Source organism: Bombus terrestris, chromosome 3 (assembly GCF_910591885.1).
Source record: "Bombus terrestris chromosome 3, iyBomTerr1.2, whole genome shotgun sequence".
Taxonomy (NCBI): domain Eukaryota; kingdom Metazoa; phylum Arthropoda; class Insecta; order Hymenoptera; family Apidae; genus Bombus; species Bombus terrestris.
Genome location: NC_063271.1, coordinates 14,424,208 through 14,444,145, shown reverse-complemented (window position 1 = coordinate 14,444,145; position 19,938 = coordinate 14,424,208). Strand labels below are relative to the sequence as shown.

The 19,938-nt window shown below is 40.5% G+C and overlaps 1 protein-coding gene and 1 long non-coding RNA gene across 5 annotated transcripts in view; one reads left to right on the top strand and one right to left on the bottom strand.

Moving 5' to 3' along the window:
* The first annotated feature begins 441 nt into the window (after positions 1–441).
* Positions 442–19,938, top strand: part of LOC100648355 (zinc finger protein 395) — a 90,621-nt gene continuing 71,124 nt past the window's right edge. Inside the window, exon 1 of one of the 2 annotated variants that reach the window (XM_020868648.2) lies at positions 442–1,736. In XM_020868648.2, the coding sequence (XP_020724307.1) occupies positions 1,347–1,736 (390 nt within the window). In that variant the 5' untranslated portion in view covers positions 442–1,346. The remainder of the gene's footprint in view (positions 1,737–19,938) is intronic. The other variant, XM_003394680.4, reaches the window with a different exon arrangement.
* LOC110120354 lies at positions 4,129–15,047 on the bottom strand. Of its 3 annotated transcripts, none has more exons than XR_007227810.1 (3): positions 12,576–15,047; positions 6,019–12,119; positions 4,129–5,955 (listed from the first exon to the last, which is right to left on the bottom strand). It is a non-coding gene; the product is annotated as an uncharacterized LOC110120354 (long non-coding RNA). The 3 variants fall into 3 exon arrangements; XR_007227811.1 differs by having other exon boundaries at positions 4,129–6,361; positions 6,431–12,119; XR_002308983.2 differs by having other exon boundaries at positions 4,129–12,119.

Genomic DNA, 19,938 nt, shown 5'->3' with positions numbered 1-19,938 from the left:
TGTGTATTTAAGTACCAGCTGATTACAAAACTGTCGTTTATAAAACCTATGCAAAATCGATATTTCCATGAATACTTTTAGGTTAATTTGACAAAGTAAGTCGATGGTGTGTAAGATTTCATATGAGCCTGTATGTAATCGACGTACTTTGCGCATAGAAAAGAGGGACGCCAGAAGGGACGCCGAGTACAGGCGTACGAAAAGAGGAGAGGGCTGAGAAAGTGGAAGGTCTTGATGAGCGAAATGCTTTGGCTAGGGTTCTAGTCTGCGATTTTTTCCCGTTCTTCTCGTTGTCCGGGCGGACGGCCAATGAGAGTAAGTAGGTCAGCGAGCGCGACCAATCGGTGCTCGAGGCCGAATCACGTGGGTTTGTTGTTATCTATCAGCTGTTTTTCCCGGGCGGGCGGGCGGCCGGCCGGCGCAGTGAAAGCCGCTTGGTAGTCTGTCCTCAGTCCCTCGGTCGCTCAGCTGTGCGTCACATGTCGGGTACCGCGAGTCCTACTCCTGCCCGTATACCATTGAATCGTGTACCGCTTGCTCGTTCAAGTTACCGTACAACGCCGGATTTCTACTCACCGGCAAGCGTCAGTCATATATTATGCTATCTACCGCGTGCACTCCAAAGTATTATCACAAATCGACCACGAAGTGCCTCGAACATGCGGACGGCGTGACGAATACAGGCAACGGTGCACGCCGTTTTGTTGATACGTTGAGTTCTGTGTTCAGGCCGCGAAGGCCACCGCGTCCTTCCTCGGTTTAGGATCGCATTTGCTATCGCGATTGCAATTTCACGCAAAACTGCCCAATCTGTCCTCGGCGAGTTATCACGGAACGATGACCTAAAGCAACGTGTCGCAGTACGGAGTTTCGGAGACGTAGGAAGAAAGAAAGGAAAAAAAAAAGAGTTGAAGCTACACACGACGAGTAAAACTGGTGTTCTAGTTTCCGGGAGTGTTTTTCCAAATATTCATTCGAATCATAAACATAATATATCAATCGTGTTTCGATCATCTCTTATGGAAAGTGTCGAACTGTTGAGTCGCGCGTGACATTATTTCTTCTCTAGTGTGATCCGAATTTGTTTCCGGTTCGTGCGCTGCATCTACGTACGTTTTTTAACGTGAGTTTCGCGAACGGTAGTCAAAGAGTGAGTATTTAACCACGGTGCAAATGATCTATACGAGAGGCAAATTCGCGCGAGATACTTTCGAGAACGATTCGATACATGGTATTTTGTTGTGAAGTATATCAGTGTGTTAGAATCCTCGTTGAACGTTTCAATCGATTTATCGAAGTGATCGAAACGAGAGCCGAGATCGTTTAACCATAGATAATCACGAATAATGTCGACGGGCAAGAGGCTGGCGAAACGTAGCATAATCGGCACCAGAGTGTGTGCTCCCGGCGAGGACGGGAAATACTACAGTGGCGTCATTCACGCCGTAAAAACGCCGGCGTCAGCCGCGTCCGAGTCAGGCCTCAGCATTACACCGAAGACTCGCTACTCCGTGCGCTTCGATTCCGTTCCCGGCGGCCGTCCGCCGAGTCCCAGCACCGAATACTCTGATCGCGATTTGATCGGGCCTGGTTTCGGCTCTGTCACCAGCGCGCATCTCGTGCCCGGCCAGAAGGTCTATCTTACGTACAACGGACGGGAAATTCACGCAGAGGTCACGCAACATCGCGAGCATCTCGACGAAGTAGACGTGATAATTGTACCGAACGGCCAAGAGGTGAGTGAGTTTGGGAATACCCATTTTGTTCTACTTTCCCTTATTTCTTCTATTTAATTTTACGTATTTCGGGTAAATAGTACATCTTTCCAGAGTTTTCAAAACCCGTATTGGAGTAACTCTCGGATGGCGGATGTGACGCTAGTTACTTTTAAGTTCGCTTTCTTGTAATCTCTGACGATAAGTTTATTGGGTAGTTTATTTATTTTGAAGTGACAATAATTTGGTAAATTTTATTTTCGAATAATCGAATTAAATAATTTTATATTTCTAGATCAAATTTCTAATTATCAGATTTCTATCACTAACTGCCAAATTTTATGTTCAATATGAAATTGATTCAATGAGAATTGATATTGGAAAGGGAGGAATAGGTCAAAGTTTCGCTCTTATTTACATGTATGTATAGTACATTCCTTTTTCATTCTCGGTAGTGCTGTGTATTACTGTATATCACATACTCATATGTTACAAACATATATACGCCGTATATACATACGTTTAAAGAAAAAACGCACAAAGCATTGGCGGGGCACGTTAGGCATAACGAGGTTTGATACGTCATCCGTACCGCCGCCGGGTCTCGTTGCATCGGAGCACAGGTTAGCGCGCATCAAACTCGGCGAGCGCGCATGCGCATAGCCAGGCTGTTCCGCCGAACGCGATGTTCGCGATGTTTTCAGAGAGCGAGAAAAACGTATTCTCGCGCGCGATAACACGCCATCGACAGTACCGATGACATACTATGACGAATTGCCACGATGTTGCGTTTATTCTTAAGGTACAGACGATAGATCTTTGACAGCTGGGCGAAATCAAAGAAAAGGTAAGAGAGGAAAGACGGAATGGCACGTGACGATGTGACAGCCGGCTGTTACCGGGTGGGTGTGTGCGTGCGTGCCGTTAATCAGAAAATTTAATTTTCGTGACCTCGTTCCGCGTGCAGACTGTACAGTGGCTCTCCTATTTACGCGACGCGCATGAGCAGGGTCACTTCACTCCCCTTGTCCGCGTGCGGGATAGAGACAGGTTTAGAAGAGGCAAACACGTTACCTCTATCTGGACACGAATGCCGCGTTGTGAAGCATAACTGCCACGCACAATGGAATTCGTTTCTCCGATTGTCGTCGATCTAGCGGATCGGTAATCGAGAATATTCGAGAGTAAAACAATGTCTGATCGTAAATGGGTAGGGGAACCGATGGAAGGGGAGTATGATTTCCAGCGAACGAATAACAGGTTAACGAATGGGTTAACAGAAGGAAATGCCTGCGTCTCGAGGCGCATCCGCCGCCCGATATTGGAGTCACACGATACACGAGACCGATGCCAGTCCGTCGATTTTCGACACGCCTTTCTCGAGTTACGGCCAGATAGAATCCGCGAAGTGGCCGCGCACACGCGCGTATACTCGCGTATACAGTTGCCGAGAGCCGCAAGAGTTTTTTGCAGATTCGTAGAAAAGCGTAGCGAGCGCAACGTAATAAATACCCCATAAAACGAGGGATAGCGCTATTACGGTCGGTCAGGCGTGGCAGAGAAGTATACGCAGCCTCGATACCGCTACGTGGGCGCGGTTAGATTCGTAATGAGAGGCACTGGCGTTCTCTAGCTTGCTTGTCCGTACAGCGAGGCTCTTTCGCGCGTATGTATGTATGTACGTAGATGCGGGAGAGGTCGGTTTTATGCGCGAAGCCAGTACGGTAGTACTGGCCCGTGCACCGGCTACCGGTGACCCCACGTGGAACGCATTAGCGCAATATCTTTCTACCTCCGTTAGGTAGCTCAGGCGTGACCACGGTTTCATTTCGTGGAAACTTTGCTGCGCGCTCGCGAGCGCTCATGCTCCACTCGGGGGAAAAAATAAACCGGATCTGGTCAGACCGAAGTGTCCGGTTCCGATATTTTTGCGCCCCGCAATATGTAGTTATGTCTGTTTTGCACGAGTTCACCGGAAAATCGGCCTGCCTTACTGCGGTGGCAAATGGTCAAATTGTCGCGTTTTTACTTAACAACGATGTCACGTAGGCTAAAGACATGTTTCCAGTAGATGTTTAGAATGAAAGACTGACACTTAAAATTCTTCGAGGAATAGTTGGTTTTTATTTGTCAAATTTGTATACATTTAAGGGTATGTGTATTACGATAGAGAATTCATAAACAAAATTACGCTAGAAAATTTTATATTTCGGTTTGGGTACTAAATGATAATTTTATTGTACTATAACTTATTTATGTAATTAATTAATTTTGATTAAATTGGTAATTTATTAAATCAAAATTTTTTAAATTTACATATCTCTTGATGATTTCGACAATGGAAAAATTCTGACAATGGAAAATATGAAGCGGTAGCAGAAGGGGAGACTCATTATAGGGTTAAATAAAAAAATAAACCTTTCAACACACGTTTATTCTTATTTGAAATACATACATATAGGGCAATTATTACTACATTCAAGAGAGAACTGAAGTTTAAAAAAAGGGAACTTTTTCTTACGTTAATACTCCTTAACATCAACGAAAGCATAAATTCTGAATGAAAATCGTTCAGGTCTTGGTTTCAACGAACACATTATCGCCGGCACGTGATAGTAGTAAACTTCAGAGATTCATCTTAATCTTCTCGATCGCAATTATGATTATTTTTAATCATCGTATCCGCGATGAGATATACGTAACAGAGCGTGTTTTTCGTGTTCCTGTCTTCCTTAATTCACCGTGATCATCTGTAATCTTTAATCGCCATAATTAATCCACCGATGTAGTACTCTGACGTAAGTACTTCCCCACATCGTTACCTGTTTATACATGCAACACATAAGCGAGCGTACATGGCTGACTTTTAGTGACGTCGAAGTATTTACCGAACCGTGAATCGGTAAATACTGGACGGCGTTTATCTGTTAGCGCAAGTACGCGTAAGTGGTAATTTTAAAGCTTCCGTGCGTTCTGCCGACTATCGTGTACCTCTGCTTTAGCAAACATCTTGCATATGCAGTTTCGTAACGTCCACTTCGCGATTCGACACCTCACCGGTCGACGTGCCTTCTGTTAGCCCTGACAATATGTCAATAGCCATGGCGCTCGACCGTCAACTTCGTTGCAGTCCCTATTTTTTTCAAATTATTGTTCATGGCTGTACTCACTATTCATTTAAAGAATTATAAGGAATTCTAAAATTTAACAATTGATTTGCTCATTAATTAGAAATTTTCATTAATTAAGAAATATTAGATTTTACCATCGTTTACAATTTCATAGAAAGAGGAAGAAATTAGCGTAGTGTGACATTTATCGGAATATTTATAAGGCTTTACTTGCTCAGAGTTATACTACTACAAATAATCGGCAATTAATTAAACATGCATCTTACGTATTTAACTAAATGCTTCCTAGAATTTACATGCTATGAATCCCTAAAAGTATCAACTTAGAAGGTAATTTATTTTTTATATCAAGTTTTATTATATTTTCAATAAACATTTATATATATATAAATCCACCTCAAAGATAGTGTTCATATTTTGATTTTGCTATTATTCTAGCACATCTTTCTCTATCTGGATTCCAAGTACCCTATCAAACCGACATGATCGCGCAATAAAATCGCCTCCTTACAAATCCTCGCAGCTATTTCGTCGTATCTCTTATCGCGGTCACAATCGTCAAACTCGCTCACTCTTCTGTCAAATTGTCCAACATAATCACTCTTCAACCAACATGACAAAACAACCGTAACCGACAAAAGTTGAGAATCACTGACGCGTGCATTTCACTGCGACGAAAAGATAGCACAACATTGGATACGTGGTAATACGTTCTACTGCGGGAGTGCGTTTCGCCGTTAACGGTGCGATCCATCGGGTCTATCTACGGTCACCACGGAAATATCCGACCTGCGGGGCGCATTCGAAATAATGGTCGCGTTTAACGGTGTCACTGGTCACCGGCACAGGCGTGAGACGATTGAGTAAGAGATGGCCAGTGTGTGCGCGCACTTCGTGCGTGGATCCAAAGATAGATATCCCGGCACAGGCTTACCAGACCTAACTGGCCCGACTCTATATACATACATACATAGAGGCGCATCCGCACAACCGTTCGCGATGTAAACAAATGTCGGTATGCGTACAGGCTTGTCTAGCAGTCTGACGTAGTTACGCGGGTGTTTCCTTCATTCCACGCGATCGTTCGTGTTATCTTGTAGCCACTGACGCTTTTGGAAATACGCATGTTAGTTTCGATGCATTCTTGCTTTTCTTCTCTTATATTTGCTTACCAATCGCTGTATGCGCCGGGGAATCCAGAACGTTTTAATTTTTCTGCCATACAGAAGAAACGTCCGTCCAACAGCTGCCGATAGCTCGATGAGATCCGAGGTTATAATTCATTGCTCTAGTTGTTCGGGCCACGCTCAGCAGCAGGTGGTCAATCTCTCTCGATCTCTCTAACCTCGCCTCTTTTCGTCGCGTGCTCGTTCGATTCGAGGTTACGAACTCGACCGAGGGAAACTGATTGTAAAAGGAGTTTGATTGAGTATATAGTATTTTTATCCGCCACGTTTCGAATATTCTGGTTGTTTACAGTTTAGTCGAGAGAGGTTTTGCAGGTTCGATTAAGATCTACATACATAAAGCTGGTTTCAAACATAAATTGTACGTTTTTTTAAATAGTTTATAAAAATAGCTTACCGAGTGTGAAGTAGATGGAATTAAGTGTCCAAATACTATTTAGACTGAAAAACTATAGTCGTTAGATTTAAGAATAAAGTTAAGTTCCACATAATCGATATCAGAATATGAAGTTAAGTTCTTCAAGATTCTCAAAGATCTTGTTGCATAGTTTTAAAAGTATGTTGGAAACAAAAGTATGTTTAAAATAAACAAGTGGGGCGTAAAAGAAAGGTTCCATGGGATATATAATAATGGCAAAATTGTATCATCTTGTTTCACGGGCTGATTTTCTTCGCGTATTTTTAATTTGCTAAACGTCGCGCACTGTTGCGGCGCGGCGTGCCGGCTCGAGCTGCCGCGCAGGCGCACAATCGCAGTATGGGCTATTTAAAATAGTATTCGAACAGGCCGGAATGTAAAGTGCACAGTGCGTGCTCTGTTGCACGGGATTATGTCATATGTGCTTGTACCACTTTGCCGGTAAATAGGTTACGCAAGATGGATCACGGATGGTCACTCTACATAAGTATTAACTTATAGTCATAGGCCGGCTGTCCGGCCTCCGTCGCTGTAGCTGTCCATAGGTCCTATTCGACAATTCGAAACTAGAAACGATACATACTGCATTATAACTTTGCAATCGTAGCAGAATTATACGTGATATAAATTATTTTTATATTTTTAAATGAAAAAAATTAATCTTAAGGTTCGGTAGAATACAGAATTTATAATAGAAATCATTAGTTTGATAATAGCAGATTTTAAAGTACTCGCTTCTCCGTTTTAGATTCTTTATCTTAATTTATGTAACTCTTTTGAGATCTATATATTCTTGCCTCGTATTTATTACCGAGTGCAGAATAACAGTCGATCTTAGGAAAGGTTGGCACGGAAAACGAACATCTGTTTAACATCGTTTCACCAGCGAAAATCGAATATGCATAAGAGCGCTAAAATGCAGATCAGTATCGAAACTAGGAGTAAAATCGATGCTATTAGTTGTTACGTGGACTGAATGGTTAAGAATCTACCATTAAGTGGAAAGAGGAAAAGAAAAAAGAAAAATTCCATTCTCTTTTTACGAACGTTCAATTCCCTTTCCACAAAAAAACACAGCGAAACCAAAGTTATGTCATAATTTCGGACGAGGTAGCGATCAGCGTTTACCTTTCTCTTTGTAAAGAGTGGTGCGAACTTGATTTCGGGTTTGGAAACAACATGGCGGTTAGTTGCGCCGATCGACCGTTGGAGGCACTGTATCCTAGCCGATCGCTTATAAAGTCGGTCATAGAGTTTACAATGCAACGCCTTCTCTCTGTCCGGCGCGTACTATACAAATGTCTTTCTACCTGCTTTCCCCCTCCCTCTTACGCTCCTTCTGATTTGGTTTACGGCGATTGCGACTGTGTCGCAATCATTAGCACGTCTGAGTACAATTACCTTGGATATTAGAACAACTCCATGCCACCCGGTGCAATACTTATGCATCGCGTACGATCGCTCACAAGGTTCCCCTCGAAATGGGCGCGTAGTACGCGCGAGACGTGTCGACTTTTAATAAGTTGCACACGCCGACGTGACGGTATGGAATTGCAAAATAGAACGCGCGTGCCGGTATGATTACCCGGAATCATGGTTCTTCAATACCATCCGAGTAATCGTTGCTACTTTGCCCACGCTCCTCGATATGCGCCGACACTCTCTACTGTTATTTAAACAGCGTATTGGCCGTGAACGAAATTTCATTGTCCGCGTGAAAGTAAATCAGCATGCCGCTTGAAATCCGTGCCAAACTGCCGTCCTTGATTTTCGAATCCGACACCCGGAGTTATTTGGATGGATAACATTTTAATTGTTGTGGTAAAAGTTGACGTTTCAGATGCACCAGGAGTTTTTTCTCTTTAGATACTTGGAACGATTGTTTGCTTGTTACGAAATTGACACGAAGTGCGAAATCAGCTGATCGTAGGCATAACGCGTGTAAGTTTATGCGTCTTCGCTCCCACCTGATAATATTGGCCGTAAACGAGCTGCACTGACGTAACAATGCAGCACGCGTCGTAAATTATGATCGATAATGCAACCTTGCACACGCCGAGCTAATATATGGTTGAATATGCATCACCCAAGTCCTCTGAGACTTTCTAACAGTTTCTGTCAATAGTACCGCGTAAGAAGAGCACTATGCGTGGTATAACACAATGTAGATCGTCACAAAGTAGTATTTACCTTTATTATCTAATCCTTTTAACCCGTTATTTTAAATCAAGCAATAGACATCTATGTACGAATCGAATAAACATTAAATTATCCTGATTCTAATTTGAATTCTAATTTAATTCTTAAAGAACAAATTCAAATAGTAGAATATAATATCATCTGAATCTGTATAGCGTATTTTCGTCATCATCGAGAAGTGTGACATTGCATGCTTCGATAGTGCTGGCCCTGGCGAACGAATGGCCAGGGCACGAAAAGTTGATGCGCGTGCCATACTGCATAGGACGCACGAGGACGCGAGGAAAAGTGGCGCGTATCTGCTGCACAGAGAGAAAAGCGAGGTCGGGCCTTTCTCAGAGAAGTAGGTCGAGAAGGTACCGATCGTGCACACGAACGCGTGCTGCGTTCCACGCGCGCGAGATTCACAGGAAAGGTATCGTGTTCTGTTCGTCCCTGTGGCAAACGCGCGTGCAATACATACATCCTGTCGGCTCTCACGAATGCGATGGTGTATTGGGAAAACGGGAGGAAGAGTTCTCCCGCATAAAGGCGTCGATTGAACGTGCTCGTTATGCTGTTCTTATTTTTTGCTACTTTATGACTTTCCAGTGTACCGCGCTTCCATCTATGTGGCAGAAGATAGGTGGTCTTTCGTATCACCGATTCCATGTCATACACTATCAAATACCTAATTGAATATGGGGACTTGGATGATTTAACGAGACAGCTGAATAAGTCACTCCTACGGCCGAGATAAAGCGTGTTCAATTATTTACACGCTGGAGATAAAATAAGCAATTATTAGTTGGATGATCTGACCACTGATTGAATAATCAATACAAACATACTGATTACACCTTTCTGTTGTAAAATAAGGCGCTCGCGTGTGGGTATCTATAGAGGTTTCGAAACACGTGGGACGATGCGATCTGCTCTCGGATATCGTTTTGCCTCAATTGGGAAAGATTTCTTGTTTAAACTATTCTATCGATTTCCAAGTGAGAACCAATTGTAAAAGATACAGTCCCCACCTATTTTTTCGAATTCTTGATCCTCTCAATCACAGAGTCACTTACGGTTCGCTATCAGTCTGCGTATTGATGTGCGCGCACGCCAGATGAAAAGTCAGGTGGCGATGGCGGGCCGGTCGGCCACCGGTTTTGGTGGAGGGAGACTAAAAATGAAAACAAACTTTCGCTACGTAGAACAAGAAGCTCGGAACGTGTTCGCGTTCACGCGGTGCTGGTTAAGGCGCGTGTAAAGAGACGGAACAAGGAGGTAGCAGTGGAGTCGTAGGAGGGCAGAACGCACGGCGGAACGGGGGGATAGGTTTAAAAGGGGGCCAGGAGAGGGGCGAAAGGCGGCCACATACTCTCCGAGTAACAGAAGAGTCGAGCGTGTGCCAGCGTACATTTTACGCAACGTCGCCTGTGATATAACGAGCGCGCGCACGCCGTGTATAAAGAGAAGCCCGGCCGGCGAGCAGAGAGCGATATAGTAGTCGCGTTTCTTCACACCGTACTACGCGCACATGCGTCGAAAAGGTGTGCGCCAGAGAGCAGGATCAGCGTGGCGCGTCGTGCGCCGCCATTGGGCAGCGTTTACCCGGTTTTGCTGGACCCGGTTGAACACAATGACCTAAATGATATCGCGAACCGGGTCGCAGCCTAGATACCGCCGCGGGCCGGCCTTTTCCCGCCCGCCTCGACACAGTCGACAAACGTAGTAGTATCTCTCGCTCGTGCTACGACCGGCAGCCCCAGATTTTCACTTTCGCGCGGGTGAACGTTGACACTCTCGCCTTTCGATAACGCGCCACGAACTGGATCGAGTACTCTCTTATGCATATATGTACGTGGGTATGCGAATAGGTTTTGTACATGCATATATACGTGGATGTCTGTGAGTTTAGGTTTGTGTGGTCGTTTCGATGAACAACGACATATATAACGGCATAGTCGATGAATGAGTAAGCTCTGGTTGAACGATAAACTTTCTTTGTTTGATATTTTTTATCCGAGGTGAAGAGGGATAGAGCCAGGCTTTAGGTAGTTGAGTGGATAGTAATCATATATCGGTTTTGTTACATTTTTAATAGGGCTTATCTGGTGCGATTGCAAAAATTAACTTAAGATTTGTATTTGTTTAGGTCAGAGATTTTGGATATCGCAAAAATCAAAATTTCGTAACTCTGATTTCCTTCGATAATAAGATATTACTTGCAAGTATTAATAACATACTTTCATTTTAAGATTAAGCGAAACTATACAACTTAAAAAACTAGGATTAAATGCACGAAGCGAAACTAGAATTTAGATTAAGCATCTATATATAATGCTACGTTACATTGGAAGTTACATATCCATATATCAATATATTTTCAATATTCTGGTTTCGAAGCAAACACAATCTCTTTAAAGCACCTGTTAAGCATCTATTATACGAAGAAAATAGTTTCCACGTATTGAAGTTCGTAATTCACCGTGAATTTTTCATCTGACGATTAATTTAATACGATTCTACTACGGTTAGAAGAGACAATTTAGCTCGGGATTTCCGAATTGCCGTCGTCGCAATAGCTACGATGACTCGAAGGTAAACCCAGCCGGTCATTAGTCTGTTCGCAGTCATTATAAATCGTGTCTTGCCGTGATTCTACGGGTAAGCGAGCAAAACACTTTTCTTCGTTTGCTTTTCCACGTGAACGCCGTTACACCACGACTGCACGGATTACCGTTATCGCCGTTGCGTGACCTGCTTTTTGGTACATGCCTTCCTTCAACGGGGAACACTAAAAGAGAAGAAAGACGGAAATACCGAAGCCATCGCAAACTATAATCATCGAAATGCAGTTGTTACATTGAGTATTTTACTCTGAATTTGTAGAAATGTTGTGCAGTTTTGTTTGGTCTTGAAGTCTTTACAGATTCAGAGTATACTGAAAATTGTTTGCAATTTACGGAAATAGATATTGCTTATTCACAACGTATACGTTGTATAACTTATACATATATTCATATCGCAACTATTCCGAAAACATTTAATTTCTCCTATTATCCCAAAATAAATAATACTTCAATAATGGAACTCGCATAGTGATCCACTTAGAAAGGAAAATATTTATTATAAAGTGTTCCACTTTAAAAAAAGATTAATTTCTCCAATTAGGCCAAAAAGAAAGTTCGTTCCCCGAAACCGTCCGTGTCTCTTGTCTTCTCAGCTTTCGTATCCGAGACCGTGAAGCAGAAAGAACGTTTTCTTCTCGAGCATGTCATCGGATATGGTTCTCTGTTCAGTTTTACGAATTTACACGATGATTGTGACACAGTTGATAAATTTAAGGTCGGTATCGCAGTGCAGTCCTTCGTTTCCAAGCTCGTAAAATCCGAATAAAAGCTGTGGCGTCAATTTCCACGAGCGGCCGTGACGTTATGCGTGCACAATGACGCATGAAGAGTAGGAAGAACTGCTGACAAGAGCGTTAAGGCTGTGGACCAAGTGAGAAATTACTGATCTGGCGTCACTCATGATTGTCAGCGTTTTAACGTCACGATTTATTTGAAATAGATCGCATGTTCAAACGGAGCTCGCGAATGGATTCAAATTTTTATCTCCGATAGAATTTTGACAACTGTCGATTGATTCGTGAACTCGAATAGGGGGAATTTTTATTATTGCGTTGAGAAGACCGTAAATAAGCTCTGCTCCAATCTTCAGTTGATATTTTAATCGTAAATTTAGCACAATATATAAACCATATATAAATTTATAATTCACATTCTCCAGTTCTTATAATTGCTTCCTTAGCCAAATGACTACCCTTTGACTTAACGTTTCAAATTTACAAAACTAATTTCAAAAACCTATTGAAAATCGTATACAAAATATAGAGAATTCAAAAGCATGAAAAATTTGCTACCTCGGATAAAAAACTAAGACTCACAGTTTTCAGCTGTATTTTATCCAAGACAGTTGATCGAAACCCATTAGCATTAAACTGGTCGTAGTTGTACTCTTAGCCAACTGACTCATTGTTTGATCTCGTTTACTGTGATCTACGTCTTTTTACTGGAGCTGAACTTCACTTAGGGACAACGAAACCGCGTGGCTCGTTGTCCGACCGAGAAAAAGCCGGTTTTCGCATACACGCTGCAACATTATCTGCCAGCTGCTAATCTCTGGCGTTCGTTCCTTATTCAGTGTCGTAAGTAAGCAAGTGTCGTGAATAGCGTTACGAGGATCGTAGAGGGGATGGCTGTTGACGGTGTTGAGCAGTGACGTCACCGGTAGCACAGCTCGACACAGTGACACCGATCGCCGGTTCTACCGGGAGGAACAATCAGGCCGGCAGCAGCTGTGTACGATTCCTGCTGCCTGTAGTCGCTCACGACTGTTCTCACTCGTGCTGAACGTGGCCTGGCCACGTTATCGTTCCCGACACCCAGGAAAAATGTTTTCTGCTGATAACCGAGCCTCTGTACGGTAGCTCTCTTTGTTTCAATGGCCACTCGATGTTTGTGGTCTTTCTTAGGGAACTTGTTCGCAGTAACTCTATCACATCGGTCTCTTTTATACGTATTTTTTCATTTTTTATTGTAAATGAACTGATCTTTCCAGGAACCGTTTCCTGCTTGCTTCAAAAGAGATTTCGTTTTTGGCAGTGCTGTTAAGGAAGTTTCTGGAATACTTTTGTTGGATCTTTGGACTCTATTTGTTTGTAATTTTTCTTATCGATGTTGTGTTCTTCGTTTAATCCTAATGGCAATTTGATGCTTGAGTATCCATTTCTGCTACATAATAATTTCTTAGCTGAAAATACTTATCACAAAATTGTTAAGTAAAAAATTATAGTAGAATGCAGGCAATAACTTTATTTATACAACGAGAAGTGTTATGAAAGAAGTTTCGCTATTTATCGTTAAAAAGCCTCGTGTAACTAGTGTGCATTTCAATGCCTACTTTCCTCTATACATATAAAGTCGTCGAATAAAATTTAATTGAAATAGCCATTCCACAGACTGGGTATTTTTACGAACTTCTTTATGACTAGAGATTACAACTAGTACGGTTCGATTATCTAAATTACAATTATTTAACGCTTGGACGGTTTATTTAATCGAAATTGACTTTTAATTTATTTAAAGCGGAAGCAGATAAAAATTTGATAATGAAAAAGTCCGCAGCCACTAGAATAGCCTTTTATCTGTATAAAATTCTCATCTGCGAAACATCTTTTGCCTTGAAGTACATATATTTTTGGAATAAAATTAACTTCTTCGTTTCTGCTTGTTTAGTTGATACAATAGTATTGTTCTTAATAAGAATCTCCTAATTATTTCATGACGATCTCGATGCTTCTTGAACTACCATTTGTGTGTTGTGAAAAATTGATATATATATATATGCTTTATCTTGACAAGATAATTCCCGTTACGAAAATTCGTCGGCGGTTGTTCGTTTTCGCTGTGACGACATAGCTCAGGGAAACGAACGAAAACTGTGAATTAAATCGCGGAATAATTTCCCGCATCTTTATCGTCCTTCGCATTTTATCATCAACAAGCTCGTAATTAATATGAAACGTATCATAAGAAATTGATATATTTCAATATGGTATTTTCCTTGTTCACGCTTCTCGTCGATAATCTAGATATGATTTCATAGATCATTGTCTTCGTTCCTTCCAATCAAACCTACCAAGGCCGTCTTTTGTATAAATCTTATCTAAAGCTACGACGAGTAATCAGCTCGAATGCGTCGTCGCTGTTCCTTTCTTTCTTTACTTTATTCTTTTTACTTTGTTTTTTCGTAACAACCTTATCAACCGGTCAACTGATATTCGTGAGTTTTTTTTTATGACAAAATTTTTCTTCATTCACCTTTTCTTTTTAACAAAACGAAAGGGACGTTTGCTATTTTCTCTGACCCTATCGTGCAGTTCTCGAGGAATGCATTCGCTAGAAAGGAGTTATTGTCCTTTGTTGCGATAAAATTTGCACTTTGCTCTTCCGCCCATTTCCTTGGGAACCTCTTTTTGCTGGAATATTCACCTCAAATGGATATGTATATACCCGCTCTTTGCGATGTTGTATTTGTTAGTCACAAATGAAATATTCGTTTGAATGTTTCGGATAGTTCAGAAAATAGAATTGAATATCGATTTATGCTCGTTCGTTCCGTGTGTTTTTGCTTGAAATTTTTTAATATCCTGTTTGCCAATATTCCGATGAATTTATATTCGCAGGAAATACGAATCGTCCTCTTATCTTATAATTTTATATTTTGTAATCTTATAATCTTATAATCAGTCATTCTGTCTGGCCAAAGCTGCGCATGATATCAATCTAGATTTCTACCTAAAATTCAATACACTTTTACAGCGAAATTTTTTTAATCTAATATATATTTATTTTAATCTAAAAGAACAATTTCGTGTGTCATGACCTAGTACAAAGATATATTTCTGTTCTACCTTAATCATATTTTGAAACGATTCCAGACTCGATATCTTGTTCTCCTTTGTATGTATCGCAATGCGTCAATTGGTGGAACGAGCGTGTTATCAATTAATTCGATAGAAATTTTGTTGGTCGTATAAACAGGAACGTGGTTTGACAAGTTTTCATCAATCTACCGTCGATAAAGAATCGTATCGATGAATCGACGTTACGTATGGAAATGAAGGTGACGTTGTTGATTGCCACACTGACGCACGCTTTTTCCAAATTGATTGTCAGGATAATAATATTATCTCGTCATCTCGTCAAGCACGTTTAAAGCAATAACAATAACGAGACTCGTACGTATCTCGATTTCTAAATTAGTTCAAAAGTTGTGGCAGGAGTGTTTTCGAAATTTCCGATTACCGAGCTGGAAACTTCCGTTATCTGGCTTGCGCTTTTAAACTCTGGCTGAGATGGCGCAGGTAAGGAAACGCTTTAGCAATGAACCTTTTAGTTAAACTCTGTGTTCAGATTGAATCGACTAAGTTTCAGAAAAGCAATGAAATATTTACGTACGATCATTTTTTCATGGAGATTTCTTTTACACGTGTAATATCGATTTAATTGTTAGTCGAAGTGAATACGAAACGATGCATTATGAATTTATTTAATAATCGAGTCGTATAATAACCAGATTAATAGTAAAATAATAGTATAAATTTATCATACGAGTCTGGTTTTTCAATGTAATTTTATTATTCCAGGAATGATTGTTTTTAGTAAAATATGAAGCTTCCAATTAGATATTGAGAATTTAATAATTTATCGTACCTATGACCAAAAGAAGAACCACGTAACTTTCCACGGTTTTGTTTGTGCCTTAAGTTCGTCTTTACGTGTAAAAGGTTTTCGTCTATCTATTTATAGCCTGAGAAATGTTTCACGCTTAAAGCAAATTTGTTTCCGCAGACGTGTTGTCATTATTATTTAAGAACCGTTTCACCAGTGCGCTTAGTATAATATTAACACTCTTTGCACTTTTACGTTAGCATGACTTCATAACGTGCTCAATTATCTTCAACATTAATAAGAATGTAAAAATTTCTATTTTCTGCTATCAAAGAGGAGAAATTATCGTTTTAACGTTAATGTGAACTAGTTAATTAACATGTATCTCTTTCCAAGAACACATCGTTTATCTGTTAGTGAAGCTTCTTACCTTCAATTTTATCATTGTACGTGTAGCAGAAATGTCAAAGTATAGTCACGTTTTCTTTGGATAGAACGTATCAACTTGTGATTTACTCGTATCAGCTTACTATAGTTAATCAAAAAGTGCCTCTGATCGAAAAAAATCAGGTAAAAATTTAATAAGTCTATCTATTAAACGGGTACTTGTAATTTCAAATTCCTTATGCTATAGGTGGGCTTAATTCTTTGACAGTGTAATAAAATAACAAAGAATTCAGAATGAACAGAATTTAGAAAATCTCTCTTGCTTTTCAAATCCGTATTTTCTTATGGAAAATAAAAATAATTTAAGAAATTGGAGAAATTATCATTATTTTCATTATTATCGTATATCCATCTTGGCGTTCGTGTCACCGACAGACAGGCTGTTCCCTTTTATGAATAAACCCATATTCTCGTATAACGTTTATGCTCGGTCGACAAAAGCTTCCTTCTCTATTTGAGGAGGAACAGAGAGAGAGAGAGAGAGAGAAAGAGAGAAGAAAGAGACAAAAAGATGGTAGTCGTAAAACGGTCGCACGAGAAGCCTGTGACCGAGTCGCTGACTAAGATTTCGGCAAGACTAAATTTGACCGGGGGCATAGTCCTGAATTCCCGCGGTGTCAGAACACGAACGCTTACTTTGCAGCCAGTCAATGAGCAGACGCGTAAAGGTTGCCTAGCAGTTGAACTAATCGTAAAGGCAGAGTCTGGGGCACGGTCTACAGACGCAAGGGAGGCCATTTCCTTTTTATTAAGCATTCTGAATCTTCAATGAAAATTTATTTCGACTTACACGAATACCTTTAATCATGTATTACACCGCTCGGAAAATTCAAGGTAAAAGTTAAGAAAGATCTAACTAGAGAATTGGGTTTAGATCTTTTCACGAGTTTTTAGTGTCACGAGAACAATTTTTGACAAATTCGTCTTTTCCCGTAATGAATTCCTTCGGATAGCTGTCGTATTTAATTCCTCGTTTATGCATCTCGAATAAGTTTTTTCAAAGGCCACGGTAAATATAAATTCGTTGACTGAGACAGATAGAGACGTCTAAGTTGTAACGTGAAGTTAACACGGATTCGGTGTACTGTGACAATGAATTTTCCATAGAATCAGTTTTCATGGAACCATTTTCATTTGCACGCGTGGCATTGTGTTCGAGGGAGCACGCAGCAATATGTTACTACAGCCGATATAATTATCTAACATTTCCTTGATCTCGGAACAAACAGGAATTATCTACGTGAACTTTGCATCATCGCGATGTGCGCTCATCTTCTCTGTTTCTTCTTCTTTCTTTTTCTATTCTCAACATGGCCGGGTAAATACGTAGTTTGTTGTTCTTAATATTTGTAATTGATTTGGAGCATCATTTTCTTAAAAAAGAAAAACAAGATATAAAGACAAAGAATTGATCTTTGTCTTTAGGTCTTCTCTTAATGAAAAGAACTCTTTAAAAATCTTGCTAATGGGAACGCTATCGATTCTCATTTATGGTCGTTAACGTCGGGGCGATATTAATTTCCTTCAGTTCGAGATTCTGTATTCAGTTGCCGCGTTAAGCGCTGATGCAACCCACGCAGTTTTAAGCAACGAGTCGAGTTTGTTCGGCTCTTCGCTTGGAGACTCGAATTATCGCGACGAGTGTCTCTTTTGTCCTATATTTATATTGTGTGGATTTTTGAGTCGACTTTGAACCCAAAGACATCGACGAAAACCAGACGAACTTTGTCTAGACTTATCCTGTTGACCATATCTTTAGATAGACCGAGGATAAATAGAGGAACGAACGTGTTTCAAATTGAAAGTAAGCTTGTCAAGAGAATTGAAGTATGTCTGCGGGAATGATTGCAAATATTTCCTTCGTTTCGTCTCGATTCCTTCAATTTTATAATTTGTCAATGTCAAATCTTCTACTTGAAATAAATAAAAGAGGAGTCCTTAAGCTTTCGAGCATCTACTCATTTTCCAGCGAGAGTGTAATTGCTCGTTAATTTCGATTCTGTTAAAGGATCACAACTAATCACTTAATCAACAGCATTGACTATTTGTAATTTAATTTGTTGCCTATTATTACCAAAAACAATCCTCCAAGGACTGTAATTCTATAATTCGGTTTTAACGCAATTCGATTAAGTATACATTGGTCCTATCATGATTCTAAAATAGACATCGCAAATTAAAGTAAATTAGATGGAAAATAATATGAAATTAGATACCAAAGTGCAGACAATTCGATACGATTACTATTCTTTCGTAATCAGAGATTCTAGAATAGCTACAATAAAACCAATACCATCGACTAAAAAACTTTGAATAACGCGTGCTAGATCTCTATAAAATATTGTGACACATAGATAAAATTTAAATCTCGTATAGCAGTCGTATTAATATTACACATACATTTTCACTCGTAAATCCATCTACCACTTTTAAGTGGACCTTACATACTACAGGTAATGTTTTGAGCATAAATCTAAAAGATTCTAAAACCATAAAACGATTTTCGAGTACCTGGAAACTATCTCAATCCCCTCTCGTCGGACGAATACCAACGAATACCAGATTTGTCCTTTCCCGTGTTCCTCGAGCCGGTCGTTTCTAGATTCCTACATGCCCGGTTACCCAGCAGACGTTCGTTACTCACATTCAGGTGCAGGCTGCACGTGGAACCGTGATTACGCGGTTGCGCCATTAGTAAGAACGGTCGATGACGAAGGATCGCGGATAAATCAGCCGGTTCGAAACAAAGGAATCACAGAATACGCGTGCCGTCACGAAAGATAGTGGCCAGATGAACGATGATTCCGTGCCCCCTTTAGATAAGCTGCGGATGATTCGAACGGCATCCAAGGTGCAGCTCGGTTTACTGGAACTGATTGCACTTGTTCGACGTCACTTGCGTAACGTTTCGAGGCTGATGCGATGGACGTAGTACTACGGGTGTTTCGCAGGAAACTCGTAGCTCGCTGCACACGTTTTATGATGGAAGATGCAGGCGCTTAGACCGTGGCCGAGGTGCATTTATTTTTAAGGTTGAGCGAGCTAACGGTTTTGCAATCGGTGAACGTTGTACGCTGATGTTTCTGTTTTGTGGTCCGGTTAGGCTTTAAATCGTTTCTTTCATTGCGTTTATCTATGGGGAACTTTTTAGTAATTTTCTGGTTCATTGGGTACACGGCAACTACTGTTTATAAATAGTCGATAATTTTGATCGATTTGTAGCAATACCGTATGAATTCATTAAAACGCATAAATTAATGGAGAATTAAAGGCGTATCGGCAATATGTTTTATTATTTATTTCGCTATCTTATTTATCTATGAGAATTGCAATATTTCTTAGAACATATAGCGAGAAACAATTTTTTGCTTGTTGTCATTGACGTACCTATTATAAATAAAGACTTGAATGAATTATACGAAAAATTTCTTTATTCTTTATCACTGTTGCAATGATATTTCTTTATGCCGATGAGGAAATTGATCGACTTCTAATGAATGTTTATGGTACTACAATCCTGGTATTTAATGAATATTAACACGTTCTTGTACGAGATATTATTCTTTCAAGTCGATTAAAGCAACGATTTCGTAATCGATGATCATAATACTGATTATATTTGCAACC